General features: G+C 44.7%; 2 protein-coding genes across 12 annotated transcripts in view; both read right to left on the bottom strand.

Annotated features, from left to right (window-relative positions):
• The window catches only part of LOC135905524 (tudor domain-containing protein 7-like), a 151,945-nt gene extending 151,702 nt beyond the window's left edge, over nucleotides 1-243 (bottom strand). For 4 of the 5 annotated variants that reach the window (XM_070535523.1, XM_070535529.1, XM_070535527.1 and 1 more), the window contains exon 1: nucleotides 86-243. The gene's annotated coding sequence lies outside the window, so the exon portion shown is untranslated. Of the gene's footprint in view, nucleotides 1-8 lie in introns of all 5 variants that reach the window. The other variant, XM_070535525.1, reaches the window with a different exon arrangement.
• Nucleotides 244-15,633: 15,390 nt separating this feature from the next.
• The window catches only part of LOC135905526 (uncharacterized), a 42,081-nt gene continuing 32,688 nt past the window's right edge, over nucleotides 15,634-25,026 (bottom strand). For 4 of the 7 annotated variants that reach the window (XM_065436473.2, XM_065436472.2, XM_065436475.2 and 1 more), the window contains 2 exons: nucleotides 20,081-20,170; nucleotides 15,634-16,813 (listed from right to left, as the gene is read on the bottom strand). In XM_065436473.2, the coding sequence (XP_065292545.2) occupies nucleotides 16,734-16,813; nucleotides 20,081-20,170 (170 nt within the window). In that variant the 3' untranslated portion in view covers nucleotides 15,634-16,733. The remainder of the gene's footprint in view (nucleotides 16,814-20,080; nucleotides 20,171-25,026) is intronic. The other 3 variants (XM_065436476.2, XM_065436478.2, XM_065436477.2) reach the window with 1 other exon arrangement.

Genomic DNA, 25,026 nt, shown 5'->3' with positions numbered 1-25,026 from the left:
AGGCAGACCATCAAAGGTAAGTGCTCACGCGCGCTTCTCAGAGAAATGGCACGTTCTAACACAGCCGTTATGTAGGAGCACTTACTTGCACCAATTGCGCTAAGCCAAATAGTAGAAATATGATAATCCAGCGCAGAAAGCAAGGGTGATTCCCACTTGCCCACTAAAAGATCTAAACAAGACACGGCACAATTCGACACACAGTTGCACATTGGGTGGCTCCAAACGACTACGCAACTACCCTCGACCCATGCGCGCACGTGCGCTCCGAGCACCTGAAAACGAAACCACACTCAGTCTGAGCTCTTTGATCCATAGAGTTACTATGCTTTGATCTCACCCTATGACAGCGCACGCCTCGCTTACTCTTTTTGTTGATCGCTACAAAGTAAGAATGTACAAAGTTATCGTACTTCCTGGAATTTGTTCAACAGAAACTGCCAATTAATAACTATGTCTTGTGCATATGTTGGGTGATATATACACTCGGCTGGGATTTGAGCGCCGCCATTGTTTAATCCCGGTTTCACACTACAGTCTAATGCCACAGGCTTGTCAAACATACCCTAGTGATCGCGATCGGGGCTGATCCGGATCGAATTTCTCGATCGCGAATGGCCGCTGCTGGACCATGTCTGGACGGTCCAACTAGAGTACAGTGAACTAGAATATAACTATAAACAAGGTCTCCTCGATTTGGCTGCACTTTTTGCACTAGTTCAGAAAAGTGTCGTGCCAGTGTAGCGCCAGTTCTTGAAGTGCGAGTGTAGCGCCACACTAGCGCTTTCGGTGCAGCGGTCAAATCGAGGACGAAAGTGCAGGAACGTTCAGGCCTTCGTCTGCTGCGACTGGGCGGCTGTGGTCTTTCTTTTGTTGGTGTGTGCCGCAAGCGTAAACGTGTGCGCGATGGCCTTTTTTGTCCTCTGGACACTCTGGGAAGAATTTATGTATTAGTACCTGGAAATTAGTTCAACTTCGGCATAATTATTCAGAAAGCATGACCAAGCGCAGTTTCCACACCTTTCTGAATCATATATGGCACAACGTTTCAAACGACGGACCGATGTGGTTTCGCGTAAACTTAACGTCGAGGTAGCGGTAAGCTCAGGAAAATTAATACGAACGACTGTGACCTGTGGGAAAATCCCGGCCTTCAGTGCACTTAGCAGCAGCTGAACCCGGAAAGCGCCCTTAACAAGATGCTGCGTACACATCCTGAAGAAAACTGGCGTCCGTGCTGCGTTACCAACAACAGGCGCCGTCAATGCCGTCTACCAACACCCGCATGGCCACGGAACCGCATGTGTCGTCTGCTACCAAGAGCCTTGCACTACGTGCACGAGAAAAGAACTTGCGGAGAGTCTAGTGCCAAAGTGTACATGAACTCGTGCAGCACGACGTCAAATCGAGTGCCGAAGTGCAGGTGGCGCTAGCTGCACTGGCAAATCGAGTGCTTGAGTGCTGCACCCCCTGAACTAGTGCAGGAAGTGCAGCCAAATCGAGGAGACCTATACTGTGTACTAGAATGGGGGAGTGGGTCCAGCGCAGGCCACGGCAAGCGGCAAGAGTGAAGCAAAAATGGCTGTGGCTTAGCTAAGGTTAAGCCCAGGATGCGAAGCATACTAGCCTTTATTTTAACGCGACAGCGTTAAGGAGCTCGTGTCGCAGAAAAGCCGGTGTCGTCGGCGTCGGCTCAGGCGTGCGGCGCTTCCTCAGGCGCACATTTCGTTGTCGCGCCGAACGCGCTGCGTTGCTCGACGCTCACCGCGTCCGATGCGGGGGGCGACGCGGCGAGCGACGGCGTGAGGTGGAGCCCCGTTTCTCCTCTGTCGTGACGTCACGGTGTCACGTGGTATTGAAGGCGACATCGCCGCGCCCATAGAGTTAGTAGGTATAGTAACTCTATGGCCGCGCCTGAGGAGCTGGGTTGAGCTCTCGAGCGACGGCGCGAGTTGGAGCCACGTTTCTCCTCTGTCGTGACGTCACGGTGTCACGTGGTATTGAAGGCGACACCGCCGCGCCTGAGGAGCTGGGCAGGATGCGTTGTTGGGCAAGTTGGTTCATTGTAATTGGGAACATTGGTTGCGCTTACTAGACAATCACAAGTAAAAAGACAGGACAGGCGCAAACTAACAACTGAGGTTTATTCGAGAAAAAAACACTTATATACCACACCATGCCAGCGCAGGCACTTCAGGGCATCAGCAGCAGAACAGAAGAAAAAACCCATAATCAGAAAAAAAACCAATGGCGTGGCTTACCTAAACATACTATCTAAGAAACGTGCCTCCCTATTGTACAGCATGACCGATGTGTCACGGATGCATGCTTGTCCCTTCTTTTTTGTATAATATGATTCAAGAAGTTCTCGTGCTTTTTCATTATGGCACTTGCGCAGGACCTTAACTTGGTCGAGCAGAGGCCTGCATTTGTGGTCTAAGCAATGCATGGGTAAATGACGTTGCTCCCGGTTTATAATTGATCTTTCGTGTTCTCGGATTCGCACGTTCAAACAACGGCCCATCTGGGTTGAGGAGCTGGGTTGAGCTCTAGTAATATGCTTCGCATAAAAACGTTCAAATTTGCGGTATCGCTGCCGTCGCCTTCTTTTGAAGTTCCGGCCAATCCGGTGCCTCGGCGGCCCGGCAGAACCACGCGTAGCGGCAGTGGTTACAGCGGCGCCGAGTTGTCGCCTGCTCGACGCGCCGTCATACGCACAACATTTTTTTTTTCGTCACTTTTTGTATCTAATATGTGTGAGAAAAAAAAAGAATACAATAAAATTATTGATTTTCCATGAATTGAAGTTCCTAGCTTCCGTCAAACGATGCCGTCTGGAAGCCAAGAACTATTGTTGTGTAGTGTCAATGCTTCATTGGTAGTGCGTTGCAAAATTGCAAGCTCTCGCTCTTCGGAGTCCCTAAAGATGAAGAAAGGCGTTAGGTTTAGAAGCTCAATCTTCACCACACCGATCGGCCCTTTAGAAGCCACCGACTCCATTTGTGAGCTGCGCTTTGATGCAAATACATACTGAGGCATTATTGAAGGCCAGGAAGTAGCGTGGTATGCGGTACTCACAATCTTTTGCCGTATCTCTACGAGTAGCCCACACGCGAGCAGCCCACGCAAAAGAGAATGGGTTCACATGCAACTAGATGAAGGCCGGTCATCAAAGAGAACGCCCCCTCTCTCACCGTCATTGACATTGGAGGCATATATGTGACAATGGAAACCTGCGCGAGCTCGAAGACATAGACCAGCAAACATGCTTCCCAATTCAAGCAAATATAAACAATGTGTTTTGCTTTATTCACCAGGGGACCTGGAAAACCAACTACGTCTCAGTCATATGACGTATAAAAATAAGGGGAAAAAACGGCTATCCCGTAAATTTTTTCAAAACACACAATTAACTTACAAAAAAAAATGTGCTGCAGGTAACGAATAATGTACACTGCGTGGCCTACATTCTTCCTAATTGTCAAATAGCTGCCGTAATTAAGGCATTGGGCAAAATTTTTTTAGCATTCAATATATCTTCTTGATGAAGGCAGAAAACGACGGTCCACCAATTTTTATTTAACACCTAATTAAGTCACAGTTAATTTACTCCTGTACCTCGTCCGGACAATTCCTGTGCAATATGAAACCCATTTCTTCGCAATATGAGCTCTGAATTTCATTCCCTCAGGACACAGTTAAAACACGCACATAAGGTTTGCAAGGGAATGCAACTGCAACGCTGCGTTAGAGCGCGGCCGCGCTTCTGCTCGGCACGCTCCTACAAATTTCTTTATGCTCCGACGCTGCCGGCCGGCCGGCGCCTCCGGCGCGCGCAGCCGTGGCTTTTAGAAAGCGACAGTGGCGCCATCTATATTTTCAATAAAAAATGCTTCAGCATGGAACCGTGGTTGGATTATTGTCTGCTAATCGTCAGAAACCCTCAGAACTGTTTTCCGTTCCCTTTCATTACCCCTACCTCCTTCCTTTTTTTGCTCTTTTGGAGCTGCGCTACAAGCCTAAAAAAGTCAAACCTCAGAACTGCATAATTAGCTACAAATTCATATTTGCAAAATATGGTCAAATTTGGACAAAAGTTGAATTTTGCAGTTCAGTATTGCTGGCAAAAGTTTTATACCGGTGTCACACGTACACTTCTGATCGCGATCGGGACCAATCCGGATTTGCGACCGCGGTCCTGCGGGCATAGGATCAGGGACTGAATCGGTTTTCACTTCGCCCATGCTTCGCTGCTTACGTAACTAAATGAGCAGTGACGTCACTACTAGTGCAGCTAATCACACACCTTTTTCTTTCTTTTTTTTTCACGCATGGGCATGGGGTTCGGCCGGAGGAGTGTTTGGTGCACAGGCGATAGACGCATGGACGAATCGGCCATATATACAGCTTCATTGTAAGATTCCCACATTATGGGATACAGGTATGCTCGTTTCAACCATAGATGTATGTTTCGAGCGGTAGACAGTCGAGCTCTGCATAGATCCAGGCTGGGCCAAAAGCCCAGGCCCGTTCTCCAGGCTAGGGCCGGGTAAGCAACCGTTGACTCAGGCTCTGGCCTCAGCAGGGCCTAGATTAAGCCCGGACATGCTATTCGCAACTCCACAAAACTGAAAACTATAAAAACTGCCGCCCTATACAAAGTTAAGGTCAGTGCATGGTGTCCCGGTTTATGGGGAAAGTCGAGGCAGGCAGACCACGACACAGCAGCTGTGTGCTGCAAAGCTTAGTGCACATTAGCAGCGCTCGTCGGCCACAGAGAAAACAGTACCAGTGATGAACCGTGCCCACTGTACCTCCCGCTTTTTTAATGCAATCACCATTCTTTGCCTACTTCAGGCACATTTTATCTCTATCTTACACCATGTGACCCAATTGTTGTCTACTAACTTGAGCCACTATGTATGTCCTCGAGGTCATGCACGGTAGTTCCATCATCATCATACAGCCATGATCATCCTGTTCTATGTCCATGTCATCCTCACAATGCTGTTGTACCATCACCATTGTTTCAGAAACATTATCAAATTGTTGTCATACCTTTGTCGTCATACTGTGTTCGCAGTTCCATCGACGTCATTCAATTGCAATCATGCTTCATGATTCAGTCAAGATAATGTCGCATTCGTTATGCCATCGTCGTCAACATGCAGTCATTGTCATGCATTTGTTGTCATGCCGTGGTCATTCCATCGTTGTTTTTCCATCTTCGTCACTTGATTCTCATCATACTGCCGTCGTCCTGCCATTTTCATCATACAGTCATCGTCACATCCCCATCTTCGTATATTTGTTGTCTTTCCATTGACGCCAGGCCACCATCATCACACTGTTGTCTCACTGTTGCCATCATTTCAGAAATGTCATCCAATGGTTGTCTAGCTGGCGTCGTTATACTGCCTTCGTCGTTCCATCAACATAATTTTTCCTTCATTCCGTTATAATTGCGCTGTAGGTAAACAATCGTAATTATGGCACCATCGTCATGGCATTGTAATTGCCTCATGCATGGTGATTTATCGTCATCACTTCTGAATCATTTCGTCGTCATCATGCCATTGTTCTCTTAATGCCTTCGTCATTCTATCAATGTCATTCCTTCTACACAATTCCATCGTCATCACTGCATGCACCTTCGGTGTACGATCATCGTCCTACCACCGTGAGATAACGTTGGCTAGCGATGGTGATAACAAAGTGGGCCAATCACAGAGACAGTGCACATTGGATATACAGCCGAAGCTCAAAATTTCAGGTGGACAACTACAGATTCTAAATAAAAATGTCTTAGTCAATACGTATGTCGCATGTGGCCACTGCACTGTGTGAACGCTAATTACATTAATTTCAGTAGTGACCTGCCGTGGTTGGTTAGTGGCCATGATGTTGGGGTGCTTAGCATAAGGTCGTGGGATTGAATCCCGGCCATGGTGGCCGCATTTCGATGAGGGCAAAACGCAAAAACACCCATGTAGTTAGATTCTGGTTCATGTTAAAGAACCCCAGGTGGTCCAAATTTCCGGAGTCCCCCCACTATGGCGCGCCTCGTAATCAGAGCGTTGTTTTGGCACATAAAACGCTACTAATTTAATTAATTTCAATAGCTATCTTAAGATTGGTTCTGCTGGAATTCATGTCTTTGCGACACTAAAAAACTTTGGTCAACATTGCTCCCAAGTTATTAAGATCTCAAATTTCTAGAGGTGATTGTGCACAGGTACAAGAAGGACGACCCAATGTTCAATGGAGGTGGCGCTGCAAGTTTGACAGTGTCTGTGCCTCTCAACAAGGGGAAGCTTCGCATTGTGGTGGTTGGAAGCAGCGGCGAAAGGCAAACTTCAAGAGTTGCTAGACATTACAGAGCCGAATCAAAATGACGGAGAGTTAGAAATATCAATGCATTGCGATGACATTGAAGAGCTTGGAAACTGTTTGCATGGTGGGAGACGCACTGCAAAAAAATTCTCTAGACTGATTTCAGTTGCCCAAGGTATCCTTTGTATACCAGCCACAGGAGGAATCAATGAAAAACTTTGGTATAACTGGTCACATCTTTCAAAAGCAGAAGGTGTGCTTAAAGGCCGAGTCATTAGCAATAAAATTTTGCTGGTGCACAAAAATATTTTTTCGGCAGGAGTCATTGATACGCCGCTTTGCATTGCCTTGTATGTGATCATCTTAATTAATAGACAAAAATGTAACAAATTTTAAATGCGTTCTTAGAGTAAATCAAATGGCAGCAAATAAATTCTGGAAAGTTCACTGACAATTCCTTTTTCTTTGTTTATGCATAGTGCAACTCACTCGATCATAAAAAGGAAACTTACAGAAGAATAAAAATGGGTTGGAGTGCATATGGCAGACATTGCCAGATCCTGACTGGAAGCTTCCTACTATCATTGAAAACAAGGTGCACAATCAATGCATTCTACTGGTGCTAACATATGGGGCAGAAACTTGGAGGTTGACAAAGAAGCTCAAGAAAAAATTAAGGACCGTGCAAAGAGCGATGGAACAAAGAATGTTAGGCATGACGTTAAGAGACAGGAAGAGAGCAGTGTGGATCAGAAAGCAAATGGGGATAGCCTATATTCTAATTGACATGAAGAAAGAAAATGGAGCTGGGCAGCCCATGTAATGCGTAAATTAGATAACCGGTGGATCGTTAGAATTACAGAATGGGTGCCAAGAGAAGGGAAGCACAGTCGAGAACGGCAGAAAACTAGGTGAGGTGATGAAATGAGGAATATTGTAGGCACAAGTTGGAATTGGTCGGCACAGGATAGGGGCAATTGGAGATCGCAGGGAGGGACCTTCATGCTGCAATGGACATAAAACAGGCTGATAATGATGATGATGAGTGCAACTCGCTATTTGTTTCCATTATTTTTCTTTATTATTTGTTCAAGCGAGTTGATTGTTCTGCCACAGTTTATCACACAATTAGTCCGACAAAGAGAGACATTGAAGTGTCCATAGTTCTCAAAAAATTTTAAGCCAATGTGAATGCTGCAAAATTTCTCAATGTGGGTAAGATGGATGTGAAAATGAAAACAGAAAGCAGAAAATGTTATTGTCTCAGTGAATTTTTCTTTTTGAATGCTATTGTCACATGTTCAGTGGCTCAACCCTCATGCTTGCAGCCTTGTATATGTTTTTCCAGCATTAGGTGGGTTCCTTGCAAATTTATGTGAATAAACAAGCAGATCACATTCCAATCTGATGGAAAAAAAAACTATATTGATTACGTAGTACATGAACTGTACTGAAACAAATGTACGCAGAGTCCAAATTTGCATATACTGTAAAACAAGGATGCCTATAAATTGTCGACTGAGAAACTGACACTACTATAACAAAGCCGAATAAAGCAATAAATATGGCAAGTTTTGCGTGAAAATATGATTGAACATGAGCATTAGCCTTGCAGATCACCAATTTATGTTTAATAAAAGAAGCTTCTAGCGGTTGTGTATTATGGTATTCCTGAAAGCCAAAAGACAAGCATATTTAAATTTACATTCGCGACAGATTTATTGGCGTAAGTACCATCACTCCACAGGCACCGAAAAAAGTGGTATACTTCATGCAGTCCACGCAGCGGGAGCCGGAGAAACGGCAAACTGCATCGCAATGCCATCTACAGGCAGCATCTGGGATCATGTCTGCCGATGGGCACCCATTGGCTGTCTCGATCTCTGATGCCGCCTGTAGATGGCGTCGTGATGCAGTGTGCCGCTACTCCGGCTCCCGCTGCGTGGAGTATACCACTTTTGTCGGCGCCTGTACATCCCAATGATAATACAAGATTCAGAAGTGAGGTGAAATGGCAGGCGCACCGCGAGAGTTTTGACCTATGCGTTCGCTATAGTATATTGCCGCAAACTATTTAGAAAATGTAGTACGGCCGTTCATATCACACTGTAAAGCGTCAGCATGGTGATCAACGGATGTATTTTTATATATCTGCCTCCATAAATGTAAGCAGCCATTGTGCCACTACCAGTGGCTGTTGCCAACCTGATCCCTCCCCATTTTCCTAACTGTCCATTGTATATGTTTGTTTTCATGTCAAGTATTCTAATAATAATCTGTGCATGTTCAGCTACCAATGAAATGAAATGAGGTGTTTATTTCTCGCACCCTTAAAGTAACCAGCAAGAGGGGGCGCAGGGAAAAAAGCTGCCTTGATGCAGTTTGAAAACCGCCCTGTTCCCATTGATTGCGTGATAATATATTCACAACATCTGAAAACTCGACCTAGCTTCGTATAAGCTCAAGGGCTAATGGGTCGAAAAGAACCAGGCCGGGCTGGGCCGGAATCTTTCGGGCTGGATATGGACCAGGTTTAAAATCACTAGGCCAGGCTTGGGTGGGCCAACACAAGGTGCGTTTAGGCTTAGGCCGGGCCCAAAAAACTGGCCATTGCAGTGCTCTAGTAGACCGTCCCTTTAAGGATGGGTCTTTAACCATACTTTCACGAGGTGGTGACAAGGCACATGCATAGCTGGGACGTAAAGTGTTCACTGAGCAGACTTGTGAGGGTGATTGGGCAGTAACTTGTTACTAATGTAGGGACTTTGCCTTGTTTCAGAATTAGAACGACCAGGGCTTCTTTCCATGCAGCAGGGAGGTACCCCGCAGCCTATATAGCATTGAAAAGTGCGAGTAGCGTTATTTGACTATCACTGGGGAGGTGTTTAATCATGTCATACATGATCCTGTCAGGTCCAGGTGCAGAGCTCCAACATGCAGTCAAGGATTCTCTCAACTCGACAATGTTAAAAGGCAGGTCGTAAGGTTCGTTCTGTCTGCATTTGCGGTCAATGGCCTTGCGTTCTGCCACTTGTTTGTGCTTTAGGAATGCCCCGGAATAATGGTTAGAACTGGAAATGCGCTGAAAGTATTCGCCAAGAACGTCAGCTTGGTCTTCCAAGCTGTTCGCTTCATTGTTTGCTAGGAGCAATGGACGATTTTAACGCGATAGCGTTAAGGAGCTCGTGTCGCAGAAAAGCCGGTGTCGTCGGCGTCGGGTGTCGGCGTCGGCGGCGTTGACCGTGAGCGATAAATCACGGCAGGCGCTTCATAAATAAAAAGCAACTTCCAAGATTGGCCCGGTGGGAATCGAACCCAGGTCTCCGGAGTGTGAGACGGAGACGCTACCACTCAGCCACGAGTTCGATGCTTCCAAGCGGTGCAAACGCGCCTCTAGTGAATGCGGTGTTGCCTTCGAAACGAGCCGTGGAAAGTTATACTGCGGTGTATATCGGTAATTATGAACATGTAACGTACAGAAGTCACAATTACACGAGTTGCGAAGTGCGTTTCCGCTGCATTTCTTCTGCGCTTTCCGCACACGCAGAGCCATCTTGCGGCAAACACAGAAGACCCCCTCCTCTCAATGTACGGCGCTGCCCCGACAGGAGGCGCGCCGCGCGCGCATTGGGACCGCTGCCAGGCGCGTCGCAGGACTCCCTCTCCCCTGACGACGCTTCGCCGTGCATCCGGTTTAGATTACTATCTATCTCTCTGCCCGTGCCGATCACGGCGTAGATCGTTTCCCCTCCGAGACACCGAGTTCTTTGGTTCGTTTCGTTCGCTCAGGCGCACGTTTCGTTGACGCGCCGAACGCTGCGTTGCTCGACGCTCACCGCGTGATAGGTGGGCGCTAAGTCCGATGCGGGGCGCATCGTAAGTGATTGCTGTGCCGTAGCGCATTGTCTTATACCCCTTGGCGGGTCGACGGGAACGCTGTCGCGTCCCACTCTTGAAGGCGAAGCTTAAGCGTCCTCCAATTTTTCTTGTCCCTATAGCCTTTCAGCCCGTCCCATACTATAGCTTCTCGAGTATACGAATTTATGCCCGAGAGAAACCCCTGCCAGCTTGCCCTCTCTTCCTGTCGTCGCATACCTTCTTTCCTGGGATTTAACCTGTTTAAATTCTATTATATTTTCGGTCATAGAACATTCACGCAGTTTGCCCCAAACATCATTTTGTCTCCTCCGTTCCTCTCTACAATGGTCATTCCACCAGGGAACCAGTTTTTTTAGTGGGGTGCCACATTGAGGAATGAACTTTTCAGCGGCGTCAATGATAAAAGTGGTAAGGTATGAAACAGCATGATCTATACTAAAATTATCTATAAAATCTTGTGATAAATAGCTGGATTCCTTAAAACATTCCCAGTCAGCTGAGGCCAGTTTCCAGTGGGGGATGTGCGGAGGGAAGTCATGGAGGGAAGCGTTACTGGAAAGTGATCACTTCCAAATGGATTTTTAATTACACCCCATTCTAAATCAGGGAATATAGAAGCAGAGCCGATTGACAGGTCTACTGATGAGTATGAACTACAGTGAGGATTATAATAGGTTGGTTCCTTCTTATTGAAGATGCACAAACCGGAGTTTAAAATGAAGTTTGCAATGAGTCTACCTTTCTCATCACATCGCGAGTCTCCCCACATTGTGTTTCGAGCGTTAAAATCTCCCATGAGTATGCAAGGCTCAGAAAGCTGATCAATGAGGTTATAAAAGACAGTTTTTTCGAGATGATGGTTCGGGGGTATATAAATGGAACCTACAGTGACCAACTTATTCAAAAGAGTGCCCTGAACTTACACTGCCTCAAGGGGCGTCTGAAGGGCGACGTGTCGGCAAGCTACAGACTTGTCGGCTACTATTGCTACACCACCAGAAGCATTAGCCTCGTCACGGTCTTTCCGAAAGATGGGGTAATTTCAAAGAAAATTTGTGTTTGTAGGTTTCAGATGAGTCTCTTGAACACACAGCAACTTTGGATTATGTTTGTGTAGGAGTTCTTCATTATCGTCAAGGTTATGAAGTCCTCTAATATTTCATTGTAGTATTTGTGTCTTCATTATGATGTGTTTTGTGCTTGAGACGAAGATTAGCTTAGCAGCGCCAGCTGCAGCCGCCAAGGGGACGGATGGAGTCACCGCCGGCTCACTGGCCAGACAGCTGCTGGTGGCTGTAGTGGTGCTGTGCTCCGGTGCGTCACTTAGGCAAAGTTGACTTTAGGCAGGTAGCAGGACATCCGCCTGCATGCTTCCTTGAATGAGATGTTTTGTTTTACTTTTGCCACAATTTATTTTTTACATAGTGGGCACGACCGCTAGTAGGCAGCGTGCCACCCATCACAGTTTACACAGCGGAATTTCCACGATTCAGGAGTGCTCATGAGCACTGAATTTAGCACACATTTGGCATCCTCAACAGTTCTGTGAACTGTGGCCAAAACGCTGGCATTTAAAACATCTCAGAGGGTTTGGGACATATGGTCTGATCCGGATCTTTACATACCCCGTCTCGATATTCTCAGGGAGCACACTTGAACGAAAGGCAAGTATTAGATGCTCTGTTTTAATCTCTTTTCCGGATGTCTTAGCAGAATTCTCTTCACATTGATTATGCTTTGATCGCTCCAGCCTTCTAATAGTTCAGCTTCTGTTAGCTCCATTAGGTCATTATTGGAAGCAACACCACAAGTGTTCATTGTGCGGTGTGGGGTCACTGTCACTGGGACATCTCCAAATTACGCTAGGTTATGCAGTTTCTTGTGTTGCTTTTTGTCGCAGAGTTCCAAAAGGAGATCGCCGCTAGCCATCTTTGATGCTTTGTAGCCTGGTCCAAGTGCCCGAGTTAGGGATTTCGAAACAACAAAAGGCGAGATTGTTCGTGCTTGTTTTTCAGAGTGGATGACATGAAATCGACGGAAGGTTTTTTTTTGGCGACCAAAAAATTCATGATTTCATCGGTGTACTTCTCTTCAGAGAGTGAAGGGAAGGAAGTAGCCATAGGTAGACATGCAGTTTCCAGCAGCAATGCCAGCCACCCACCATGGAGTCCTACAAGGGGATGCTGCAGGGCCTGTAGAAACAGGGCCTGCAAACGCCAGCTGTGCATCACTACTATAACCAAATATAAGATAACCTAGGTTGGCTACTCACACAAAGGTTAATCTTTGCTGCCTGAAAGATTGGAAGTAATAAAGAAATGAGTAGGAGACAGGAACTATGGAAAGTGAGCGAAAGACAAAGGCTGGAGGGAGAGAGAGAGACAGGAAAAGGCAACTACCGATTTCCCCCGGGTGAGTCAGTCTGGCCACGTGCCATCTACGTGAAGCTGAGGCCAAAGGAGTGTGTTGCCTCCATCGAGGGGCTTTAAAGGTCCTATCACTCAGCATCGGCTCAACCTCCAGTATCTGCTTTTGCCCAGACACGGCTAAGCCGCGCACGGTTGGAACCGCGGCCGCGGGAGGCTCCAACCCTTGTGTGCTCAGGTATGTGGTGTCGCAACACACCAAATGCCTGCTGACGCAGACGCCCCTGCAGGGAATTGGGTGTGCGCCAACCCACAAATTTCATTAATCCCATACTTGGTTAAATCAGTGGAAGCGGTGGTTTAGCCAAGTAACAAATGCTTAAAGTAATACTACTTGCACAAGCAGTTGTTGCACAACACGACTACAGGTCAGCTACTAAAAAAGAAAGTACACGTGAACAAGGAAGCTTCAAAGTTAGGCAATTGAATTCTGCTGAAATTTACAAGATGGTAGTATATCCTGAAGTAAGGAATTTATTAGGCTAGTCGGCTCACAGATTCAGCAAAATTTTAAACTGTGTGAGGAAGACAGGATGCACACACGCTTTGTGTGTGCGTCAATGTTTCTGTTCATGTCCTGTCTTCCTCACACAGTTTAAAATTCTGCTGAATTAATATATCCAGAGGAGGAAAGTTTGTCCTCCACCTGATCCACCACATGAGACTGCAAAAAGAAGACCCACGAGAAAAAAAAATTCCCTAGTTTATGATAAACTCAAAATGCAACCTAACATGGTTCCCTTGATGGCTGACAATCAGCAATGGAGCTCTCCCACATCTCTAGCAAAATTGAACAGAACTCCATACTCACTGACTCTCATTCACGCTCATATTCATCACTCACACTGATTCATGACTATAAAATAAGTTAGAATTTAGCTGTGGTGTGGAGCTCTGAATGCTGCATCCTTTAGTAATTACGTAGATATGAGTGTAGGCACCACATACAAGGCATACACTACAGCACTGCACAGGAGTCAGGCAATATACAATTCACAAATAATCATTTCAAATGTAATGCATTTAATTTCCATCGACTGCATGCATTTTTTTATCCCTTTACCTACAACCTGTGCTCTCCTAAATTCAGACTCTGGCCGTAACAGCTTATTGGCAGATGTATTTTTGAAGCGGCAATGCAACGCCTTTCGAACAGGGTTCGATCTATAGACAATAATTCCATGAACATATGGGCCAAATATTGTTTCGTTGCACGAAGCAGGGAGCCGACAATCTTGCATAGAAGAACGCTCACTCTCTCAGATGGCTTTTGAATTATTCCCCACCTATTCTTTCCTACACCCCAACGGTAGCCAATATACAGCAGTCACTGGAAGATTGTTCCTGATCATGTGTTGCTACCGATAGAAAGCTTGCACACAAATGCATAAACCTCCAATCATCAAGAAAAAGGGGAAGAAATAAATTGTCATCATGTCCCACTTGTCCTGTCATTGCTCCTTTGTCGCTTTCTGGAACTATAGTCAGACATTTACCTTGAAGCATTGCCATAACAGCACCTCAGAAATAAGTAAAAGTGAGCAAGGAGCAATAGGCATGGCATTGCTACCAGCACCATCCCAGCTGAAAGGAAACATGTGGATAACGCACAAAGAAAGTAAACGACGTGCTCTATTATTTCCATCATTAATAGGTCCTGTTCAACGAATTTCTGCAGGAATACATTCACTGAAAGGTATCACACTCATTCCTGAATTTTCTCAATCTTTTTTTAAAGCAAAGGTGTTGTACAGCCCCTTTTAGGTGTGACAATGCTTCAAAATACGTGCCACTTAATTACACATCATTTCTGGATGAAAGATTAATTTGCAGACAAGGGTACGTCTGTTAGTTTCTTTACAGTTCAGCATGTACTCCCTCCATTTGCACTTTAGTGATTGTACTTTGGTCAGTACTGAATTTGCCGGTGCTTACATAAACCAGTGGTGGGACTGCTCAAAGTGATCTTGGAGCAAATTGTGGAGCAAGTAAAATTGCATTTTGGAGCACCTTGGAGCAAGCCAATCTGAATTTTCGTAGAGAAATGGAATAAGAAATACGGCAGAGCACTTTGAAACCAGTATGAAACAGAATAAACCAACGCCAGCGCTGTACTGCTTAAGCAGCGTCTTAAGATGAATTATGAAGCAGATTGCTCTGATACTGAGACCGTCTAGTACATGAAAACTTTAGTAATAGTGCCTGTAGATTTCCAACTTGCGGTAACAATCACAAAAAACAATCATTCTGCAATAGAGTGTCCGAAATTTCGAAAAGCAGCCCGAGACATTATTGATAAATACATCTTTCTTTTATGTCTCGACAGTGTGGGTGAAGTGCCTGGAAATGCGCTTCACCAACAGACCACATGGAGAAGCGAGAGTTACGAACTACGGTGGTTTATTATTGTGATAGCAATTACATGTGCACTCCAGGCGCATTTCTGCTGCCATTTTTCAGCCTACTTTCAGTTGTTTTGCGTTTGAGCTAGGGAGCACCACACCATTCCAGCCGCTCAACCGTATTCTAGTACACTCTAAATACAGCTGCCCTAGCTGTTCCAACAGCAGCAATGACAGCCGGCAGTGACCGCGCCGCGCCGGCCACTTTCAGCTAGTCCAGTGTTATAAGCGCGAATGTTATGTCAAACTGTGCGGGAGGCACCGCTGCACGGTGTGCAGGATGTGAACAGCTCCACTCTTTTTCGGAGAACGAATCCGCTCACTGTTTGAGGCCAGTGGCGGAGAATACATACTGAAGCCATTCAGGCGCGATTTCGGCCAATTCTCTGTGCTTGGCGCAATTCGGTGCAGGAATTTGAAGTTGCATGAGAATGGCACAATTGGCGCACGAGTCCCACCCCTGGATATTGAAAACAAAGCAACAATCAATGAAAAACCTGAGAAGCATAAAAAAATCTAGTCAGCAGCTCGGGTAAACAGTAAAATAAAGCACTGCAAAATATTACAGTAGCAGTAAGTATGCAGCCAAAACATTAACACAAGAATGCAATAAATTTACTACAGACAAACAGGCAAAAGTTCGTAAATTTGGCAGGAGCAACAATTTCCCAAACTATCAATTGCCAGTGTGCTTGTGAGCCACAAATTGCGCCAAGAGATGGGATGGACAAAATGCGCCTGTGGACTACCATATTACTAGTATTGAAATTGCCATTAAGTATGGGCAGACCTTTTCATTTGGTAACCTCACACCAATCCATAAAGCAATAAGAAATATTAACACAATAATCAACACTGTAAGACAAAGGAAATAATTTGATGACTAGTTGCATAACATGGAAAATGGGAGCCATCAAAGTGCACACCAGGCATGATAAGCAGCAACTTGCTGTAGCCAGGAAAAATTTGGATGAGTTATGTACATGCATAACATTACAATGCTGAACAGAGTAAACATCACTCTCCCAGACCTGTTAAAGGGTGATCGCTACTTTTTCCTAGAGTGACGTTAATGAAACAGCTCCCAGCAATGTCAGTCTTCAAATAATGATGAAACAACTATCGTTCTTGGGTTTGAAAAACAAAAAGGAAGATAAAACCAGACACTTCAACATTAGCAGAGAGGAGGTATTTTACAATAATTGCGGATAGCATACAAACAGTTTCTTCACAGTTCAGCATGTCCTCACTCCATTTGAACTTTTGTGATTGTACTTTGGTCAGCACTAAAGTTGCTGGTGCTTATATCAACATTAGTACTGCAAACAGTGCAACAATAATAAAGAAGCAGAGAAGAATCAAACACAGAAAAGACGTAAGACATTCAACACGTAATCTGCAGAGGTTTAACGTTTGACTTCACAATGAACAGCACAGTTACAAGCAATTGGTGAAGATAGAACACGAACACAAGCTGTGGTTGTCCAACTTTAATCAGGTACAGGAAGTCACGGTCTCCACAGACTTCAAAGCAAAGCATGTGCCGGCTTTGCGCTTGCAGCCAAGCCTGGCACTGTACAGCTCATGCAAGTAGTGCAGTTAAAATGCTGTACAGTGTGTTTCAGCAGCACAACATGGAGTACAAGTTGGAGCATCACTACTACACAGGTGGCATGTGATGAGAGAGCTATCCTCAATTACGCCAGCCAAGCCTCCACTTGATAGAAGACCCGCCGACAACAGACCTCAAGTTCAGAGGAGTGGGAACAAAGCCTGCATAGAGAAGAAATTTTTTAAAAAGATAGCGCACCTTAGCTAACATCAAGAGTCAACAGCACTGTTGCACTATCTACAGATGCATGTGGATATCTGCAGCTTTCCTGTTATCTGTGCATTTGTTGATTGGCTGATTGAATTATCCATGGGGTTTAACGTCCAAAAGCAACAATGGAAGTGAGAGATGTTATTATGGGGTGCTCTCGATTAATTTTGACCACCTGGGGTTCTTTAACGTGCCCCTAAATCAAAGTGCACAAGTATTTTTGCATTTCACCTCCTCGAAATGCAGCTGCTGCAACCAAGAATAGAACCAGCAACCTTGCGCTCAGCAGTCCAATGGCCTAGTCACTGAGCCACCACAGTGATTATGTGTGCATCCATGCATGCGTAAGTTACACATATCTACAAAAAATTGTTAAACTTTTTTTGACTAGTCAAAAGACTGCTTTTGCCAACTTCCCATTACTGACCATTTGGAGCTGCACTTTCTTCAATGAGTTGTCTCATTATTATTATATTGTTAACGTTAAACTAAAGGGTTTGATGTCGCAAAACTGTACAATGGGTTATGAGAGCCTCAGGATCAATTTAGAACACAAGGGGTTCTTGTGGACTAAAACATCCACCTAATGCATGGTACACAAGCTCTTTTGCATTCTGCCACCATTGGAATATAGCCGCCCCGCCACTAATAAGATCCACTACGTCGTGTACAGCAGAGCAATGCCATGCCCGCAGTCACCGCAGTGGATATGCCTCATTAGGAATCAATGGTTGCGATTTCTGAAAGTCAATTCATAATGATCCTCCGCCCACACTAATTTTGTATATTTCTTATGTCCATATATTATTTGCAACTTTCTCTCCTGATTAAAACAACTGGAATTTACTGCACTACCTAGTTGTCATATTTATTACCTCCCTTTGCATTAGCCTTTTTAGTGGTCAACATGTCATTCAACAACATCATCACTGCTTAAAGTGAAGGGAAAGAGTACTGTTCACCTATAGCTATCACTAGCCAAAACAAACGAATAAGTTCTCATGGCAAAGCCGCGATAAGTATGTACGCTCTCGTCACCCTGTGAAGTCCACAGTGGCTAAACCAGGAATGGGACAGCTGTAAAAGCTTTTGAAGCAATTTTTGGAGCAAAATATTTCAAATTTTGAGTATTTTAACAGGGAAAAAAGTGCATTTTTGGAGCACCAAATTGCAAATTCCAAGAAACTTTTTCCAAGCAGTACACTCAAAATCTGAAAAAGCTTAATGAAATAAGTTATCCCAATTTTTAGTCTTGTCCTTCCCTTTTACGCTAAACCTGGCGTGATAGATCCAACTTCAGAGTGTGCAAAAGACCGCCGTGTTATGCTTTTTAGTGTTTATCAGCTATAGCAAAGTCCCTATAATTGTAGCTCTCATAGTTTAAACTAATGAATAACTCGAACAACATTTTAGGCCCTGTCACAGCTCCAGACACGTAAACTGGAAAAAGAAAACATCTTCACATCATGCGTGCAATACGATTACCAATTGACACACCCAGGGTTTGTGCTAGCAAACAGAAAGTGGAGGGGAAAACGGTGTCACAGTCGTTCAACGTACTGCAGGCACATGGTACAGGTACAAAGTACTGCAGCAACGCAGAGCAATGGTTACATTTTGCAACCACCCATAGAAATTTAATTGCAGACAGTCCAAACGTAGCTGGAAACTGAGATTAGTCCTTTCTTCTATTATATTATATGTAGCAGAGCTCTCTACTGTGCACCATGAGGACGCTGTATAAGACGTGATACACACCCGATAGTTTTTGAACAATTTGTGACCATCCTTCGTGCATGTAAGATTTTTAAATTTCGTACATTTAGGTATCCTGAGTTGTGCGTAATTCCCTTATGTGTCAACACAATTATTATTTTTGCAGGAATCATTAGCAATAAGAGATTAGCCACATACTTTATGAATAGGTAAGATGTCGATCTTGGCCACTACTCTTTGAAAAACATAGTGCTTGAGATGTGCTTATAAAAAATTTTACTTGCATTCCGACAGCCCTACACCTTTAAAAGTTGATAGAGGAGTGGTGCAGAACTGATACAAAACGGACACCAATCTCTAGTATGTGACTTCTACAGAAATAATGTACTATTTACTAGAATTAATATGGAAACATCTAAATATGGGTTGAATTTAATCGTCTAATGCCCAAGTACAGTTCTACATTAAGGAAAATTGGAGCAACCAGGGCTGGTATAATGTAACAATTCATTCTGTTCAATTCAATGTCTCTTATCATCCGCTGTTCACAGTCAGCTGATTAAACGCAGGCAGCACGCCATTCTGACCACTGATGAAACACAACAAGGAACAACATTGAAGCAGAATCATTAGCGCATTTACTCAATCATAACGTGCCCCCAAATCTAACGCACTCCTAATTGGTACAGGTTTAAAGTAAAAAAAAAAAACGCACACTAATGTAACATGTACCCCGATTTACATTAAAAAAAATATAGCATGCCCCGCACGTTCGTGATTGATAATGAAAGCAGCGCTTGGTCGTCATCACTTGCACTTCACTGGTTGCAAGCACCAAGCACACAGGGCCGGTATGCTCGAGCAATCACTTTTAGACATACTACTACCTAGTATCACTTTTGCGAGATTTTACGTCACTGCATCAGACTTGTCAAAGTATGCAGTCCACAGCGTTCCTGGCACTGTGCACAGATAGCAAGTTTGTCGCCACGCGAGAAACATTGGCAGCCATATATGCCGACACATCTGGTGCCAAGACGCACGAAATCCCACTAAAATGTCTCTGAAAGTGATCAAACTCAAGCTCATAATGAACCGACAGCAACTTTCACGAAAATGTGCTCTGCCACCATCTTTTGATGGCGACGAAATTTTATCCGACGGCTCTGATGGTAAGTTGTTGCCTACCAATTGCACATTAGATTGGAGTAAATATGGTACAGTGTCCCAGCCTTGTTCACCTTTATTTCTGGTTATGAAATGTACAAGGTGCGCAAGTTAGTAAAGTAATTATATAGTTATTGGCTTTTTCAACTATCTGCATCTGACCCATAACTCCAGCATACCAAAAACACAATTATTAACTTTCCATTAAGTTTCCTGCACTTAAATCAGCATTTTGAGGAATCACACTCAGTGTAGCCCATACAGGACATTACAGGATTAACAATAATTGAACACATGAAGTCTTCTGAACGTGCACTGCAGTCATGCCTGCATACCATGCTTCAGTTTGAGTATCCGGGTGCGCCTAAGCGGTGGAGTCAAGTGCAGTCGGTCGTCTTCTAACCAGCATTCGTTCTCCAAGGTCGCTGGTGTGAGAACCGGGACATGCAACAAAAAAATGACGTCAGCACATCTATACAAGCCAGCACTGCAAAAGTCTGCACTAGAATAGCAGCTTGGGCTTGTTGGTTTTCCATCCTGCTGTTAACAGCGCAAAATCAGGGTAGTGTCGGCACGCAGCTTCACCAAGGTGACGTTCCACAGAGCCTCGGTAGACCTGTCGATGACGCGCAATGTATCCCGCCACTGCCGAGTGCTGCTGGAGAGACATAGGCGTAAGCAATCCCTGTACAGACGGGCCTGGCGGTACCATTCAGATTTTATAATCTTCAAACATCTTCGCCCGTGGCTATCAGAGGGTGCATGCCCTCCAAAGAGGGCAATCACTTCCGGCGGAAGAATCTTCATACGGGCGCAGAACGACATGGTTCTCGCTTGGCAGACAGCGTTGACAATGAGGGCAATGAGTGCTGGGAAGTCGAGAGCCGACAGCGCTTATGGTGTCTTCTTGTCTCGTCTCTTGTCAATATTTTGTGCTGTTAACAGCAGGAAAGTCTGCAAGGTGGACTTCCCTGAGTGCGTGGTTACTTTTGCTTTAATTTTCACATGTAGGTAATTGCTCCATCAGGCTAGCGTGAAATGCAAACACATGCTGGCCTTACGCACAACAAATTTATCACTCACTGCACTGATTTGCACTTGGTCAATTTCTTTGGGGCTTTGTGCCGCATGCAGTCTATGGGAGTGCCAAAACCCCAATCTGATTATGAGGCACGCCGTGGTGGGGACTCCGGAAACTTGGACCACCTGGGGTTCTGTGACGTGTACCTAAATCTAAGTACATGGGTGTTTTGCATTTTGCCCCCACGAAAATGCGGCCGCTGTAGCTGGGATTCAATCCCAGGACCTTGTGCTTAGCAGCCTAACACCATAGCCACTAAGCAACCACGGCGTGTCGGAGTGGTGGTGCCTGTGAATACATTTCAGTACCCACAACATGCAGTACTGTAGTGGATGTGGACAATGTCATATGCACTGCAAAGAAGCTGACCCTAACCTGTGCGCGGGTATGCTCATTTAGTCACTGATTCGCAACCCTGGCCGTGGCCTAAGATAATTCACGAAATGTGCAACATCTGTAAAGTGGTTATGACATCTACTCAGAAGTTGGTCAAACTAAACTTCAATGGCAGGTTTTGTTTTTATACTACAGATGGCGTAATAAGGCTCATCAAACTTGCAATCAGCCATGGCTTATGTGCATATGATGAATGAAAGTGTCTTGCAACAGATTAGCAGACTTTTAATGTCAGGTGCCCAGATATTGTGTTATTTCTGGCGTTGAAAAAACTGATCTGATAATTAAAGTGAGCAGGAGCAGACATGCAGGCACTGAGAAAAAATTTAGAAAGAAATTAACAGTCAACCCATACGTGCACCACAACTTATCACACTGGTGCCTTGCGAAACGACGTTAATGTTTCATTTTCTGCCAAGAAGGACATTGGTAGGGTGTGTGCAGCAGTTCGGAAGTGCATTGATGAAGGAGGGATGGAAGTGGCCAGGGAAGTTTTCAACCAGCTCTGGGAGCAGCAAATTTGGCGCTATGGAGCAGGTTTAGAGCAAGAATTATCCATTTTGAAGCAGAAGACACACATTTTGGAGAAGCTTGGTAAAGCTCAACATGAGCAAAATAAATGCAGATAAAGAAAAGGTGTTCTTTGTTTGACTTTGTAGAACACTATTACGTTACGGCACAATCACTTCTGCAGAAGCCCACCAGATGGAAGAAAGTTAATGAAAGAGTAAAATTGTCATCTACCCGACCGTAGCAATAAGCTACAAAGAAAACACGTTTAGGTTTTTCAGAAACAACTATTAAAGGGACCCTGAAACGATTTTGACGATTTTGTACAAACGTACCCAGTTGTTAGAGTAGGTCCTTCTGATCATTAATTGACACATCTAAGTGCTCCGAGTAAAGCGTGAAATTTATTATAATGTTTTAAAAATGTGAAACTTTTCAGCTGCCCCTACCCATATGACGTTAATCAATCAATTGATGTCAGTAGGGCGAGCTATCCGATTGGCTACCCAGGGCGCGTCATCGATAATTTTTCCACCTTTATGGTGAACAAATGATGTTCGTAATAGTTGGAATCTTAGTTAATTTGTTTCTATAGAAAGAAAGTAACAGAAAAAGAATGCACAAGAACAATTTCTCAATACATTCAAGCACTTCCGGCACACAGCAAGCGTCATGTGCTTGTGTTACAACGTGCTCCATTTTGGCGAGAGCTCCGCGGTCAGAGTCGATTACAGTCTTTTCGCAAGCACTACGATTCGACTTTGTTGCGTTGCAGACTGCAAATGTAGCGAATGGCAATATGTCAAGCTGCGACATCGTGTCCCTCTGCAAGGCAGCAGACAAGCGGACTGGCTGCAGCGCATCGGACTGCCACTATCCGATCGGTGCCAGGATTTGCGCGTTTGAGGCCGTCACTTTACACCGGAAGATTATTAACGCAATAGCGTTTCGCGAGTCCAGTATTAGGGTAAACGCAAGCACAAGGGGACAGGGCCTGGCCCTTCGACCGTGTCGCTTCCCAGGATCAGGAGAAGCGCAAATGTGAATGGTCTGCACAATGCAGCCACCTGGTGGCACAGAGCTCAACCACACACAGTAGCAGTAACGAAATGTATTCTTCTTTGATGCTGGTGTAAATTTTTTGCAGGAGTATAATCGTTAACACATTGTTTTTGTAAATTGTTAGAGCATTATAAGTGCTTTGTTTGGCTGGTTAAGCTCTGCGCCAATGGGTGGCTGGACCGTAAAGACTAATCAAGACGCTCACGTACATCTACGCTAAAATACCTTCATCAGCTTGAGTTTATGCCTCCAGCCATCCTTCGAAATGCCCAGTTTGCTTGTGGTTACCCGAATATCAGACACATACGGTGCTGCGACAGAATGCTCACAACGCACGCTGCTTCGATGGCTCTCGCTTGGAGTCGACTGCCAAGCAGCTGGCGGACAGTCTGGAGAGGCTTCGTGCGCTCGCTCCTAGAGAACTGGAAGTCCACGACACGACGTGCAATCATGACGCAGAGCCAGTGAAGGCGGAGCTTAGCCCCGATCACTCAGTGAACGAGTTGAGGAGAAAATGCATGACTATGGAGGAGGATAACTTGTAATCGTTTGTAGCTCTCTTAATATGAGACGTTTCACACAAATTGTGGTGCGAACGATTAACTTTAGCTCTACCCTACGCACCTACAAAATTTGTCCGAACTGTTTCAGGGTTAAGTTACATATTGGATGTGCCATCTAGATGTGGTTAGGAAAAAAAATTACCAAGGCCTTTACGTGAACAGCACTTACTGTATGCTGATAGGCTTTTGCTAATGCTAGTGAAGAGTTCCCTTCTTTATTCCTTATGCCCAAGCAACTGATATTTAATTTTAATTAGCTAACATTTATCTACTTTGGATAATGTGCAAAGAAAAAGGTTGTGGAGGGCCTTGAGAAATTACTGATAACAGCGCTTAAAGCAACGTAGGTGTTGTGTGGTCATTTTTTCTTCTGACAAGAAACAAAGACAAAGCCTGCGAAACTTCCCTGGCATCTTTTTTTTTTTTTAGAAAATAATTTACATCAATCCTAGGTTGTCTTAAATGCTGCCATCGGTCATTTTTTAGTGTCCTCCACCACTTTTTATAAAGTTCACTAATTAAATGTAATACTCCTGCACAACGAACATGAAATACTCACAGTGACAACTGTGAACAAGACCCATTAACATACAAAGACTGCCGTTTGCATAACACACTCTCTTAATTTTTAATTCCTCACACATTTAGTTCGCATAGCAGAATACTGCAAAATAAATGTGAAGTTACTCCCTTGTCATTGCATGTTTGCCAGTATTTCACATTGCTTGCCGAGAAGAAAACCAGTATGAACAAATGTTCACAGCTGTCTGATCTGCATCACTGACCAATATTTTGCACAAGCTCTATTATTTGGGCTTGTTAGCAGCGCTCTGTGACAGTCCTATAAAACCAATGTAAAACAGCGATCAATATTTTCAGCGACGAATTATGCTTTATCAAAACTTTCACACTTTATATGTGCAAGTCGCATCGTGAACACCGTTCGTTTGAACGCAGTTTCTGTTTACATTTTCAACAACCTTTTATGGCCGGTCTTTGGCCACTACGGTCGATTAGAACGAAAACTTTACATCAATGGCTTGCATTCTGCAGCAGCATAAGTCATATTTTGTGTGGTGTGGTCATACAGAAAACAGAGTAACCAGAGTCCAAATATGGGTCACAATTACATTTCCCAATGAATATTTGTGGTCAAGAAGTTTCACAAAAGAAGCAGGCCGTTTATTGGCATGCCGCACTACACTACAGTCCACTTTAACAGTACCACATGTAACAATATATCGGTTACAATGACGAGTCAATTTATGCATTAGGGCTATGAGAAAAAAAAACATAACGATAGGTTACTTCCCGTATGTTGGATATAATGATCGAAATTGTGCTTTTTGGGCGGTGTTGTCCATGCAGAATAATCGTGAAATTTGCATTGCTAAGTTTCCCTTAACCAAGAAGAGGCGAAAAGTTTGCATATGCGAGTTCGTATCTGCCGCCATTACCGCGTAGCGTGTCCCGCCAGCGCGCGTGCAATGGCCAAAGCTGCGGAGCGCATTGCAAGTTGGTGCAGCGTGCCACATGATGGCGCCAACTGCTTTGTGTCCACTTCGCCAGAAAGTGTCCAGAGACAGGAAAACAAAACAAAAGCAAAGCGAGAAGCAAACCACGTGTGTGCTCCCTTTCTACAATCTTCCTCTCTTCCTCGGTGAGCGTG

The sequence above is a fragment of the Dermacentor albipictus genome, chromosome 3 (assembly GCF_038994185.2).
Source record: "Dermacentor albipictus isolate Rhodes 1998 colony chromosome 3, USDA_Dalb.pri_finalv2, whole genome shotgun sequence".
Taxonomy (NCBI): domain Eukaryota; kingdom Metazoa; phylum Arthropoda; class Arachnida; order Ixodida; family Ixodidae; genus Dermacentor; species Dermacentor albipictus.
Note: the sequence above shows the minus strand (reverse complement) of the source record. Positions and strands in the feature narration are given on the sequence as shown.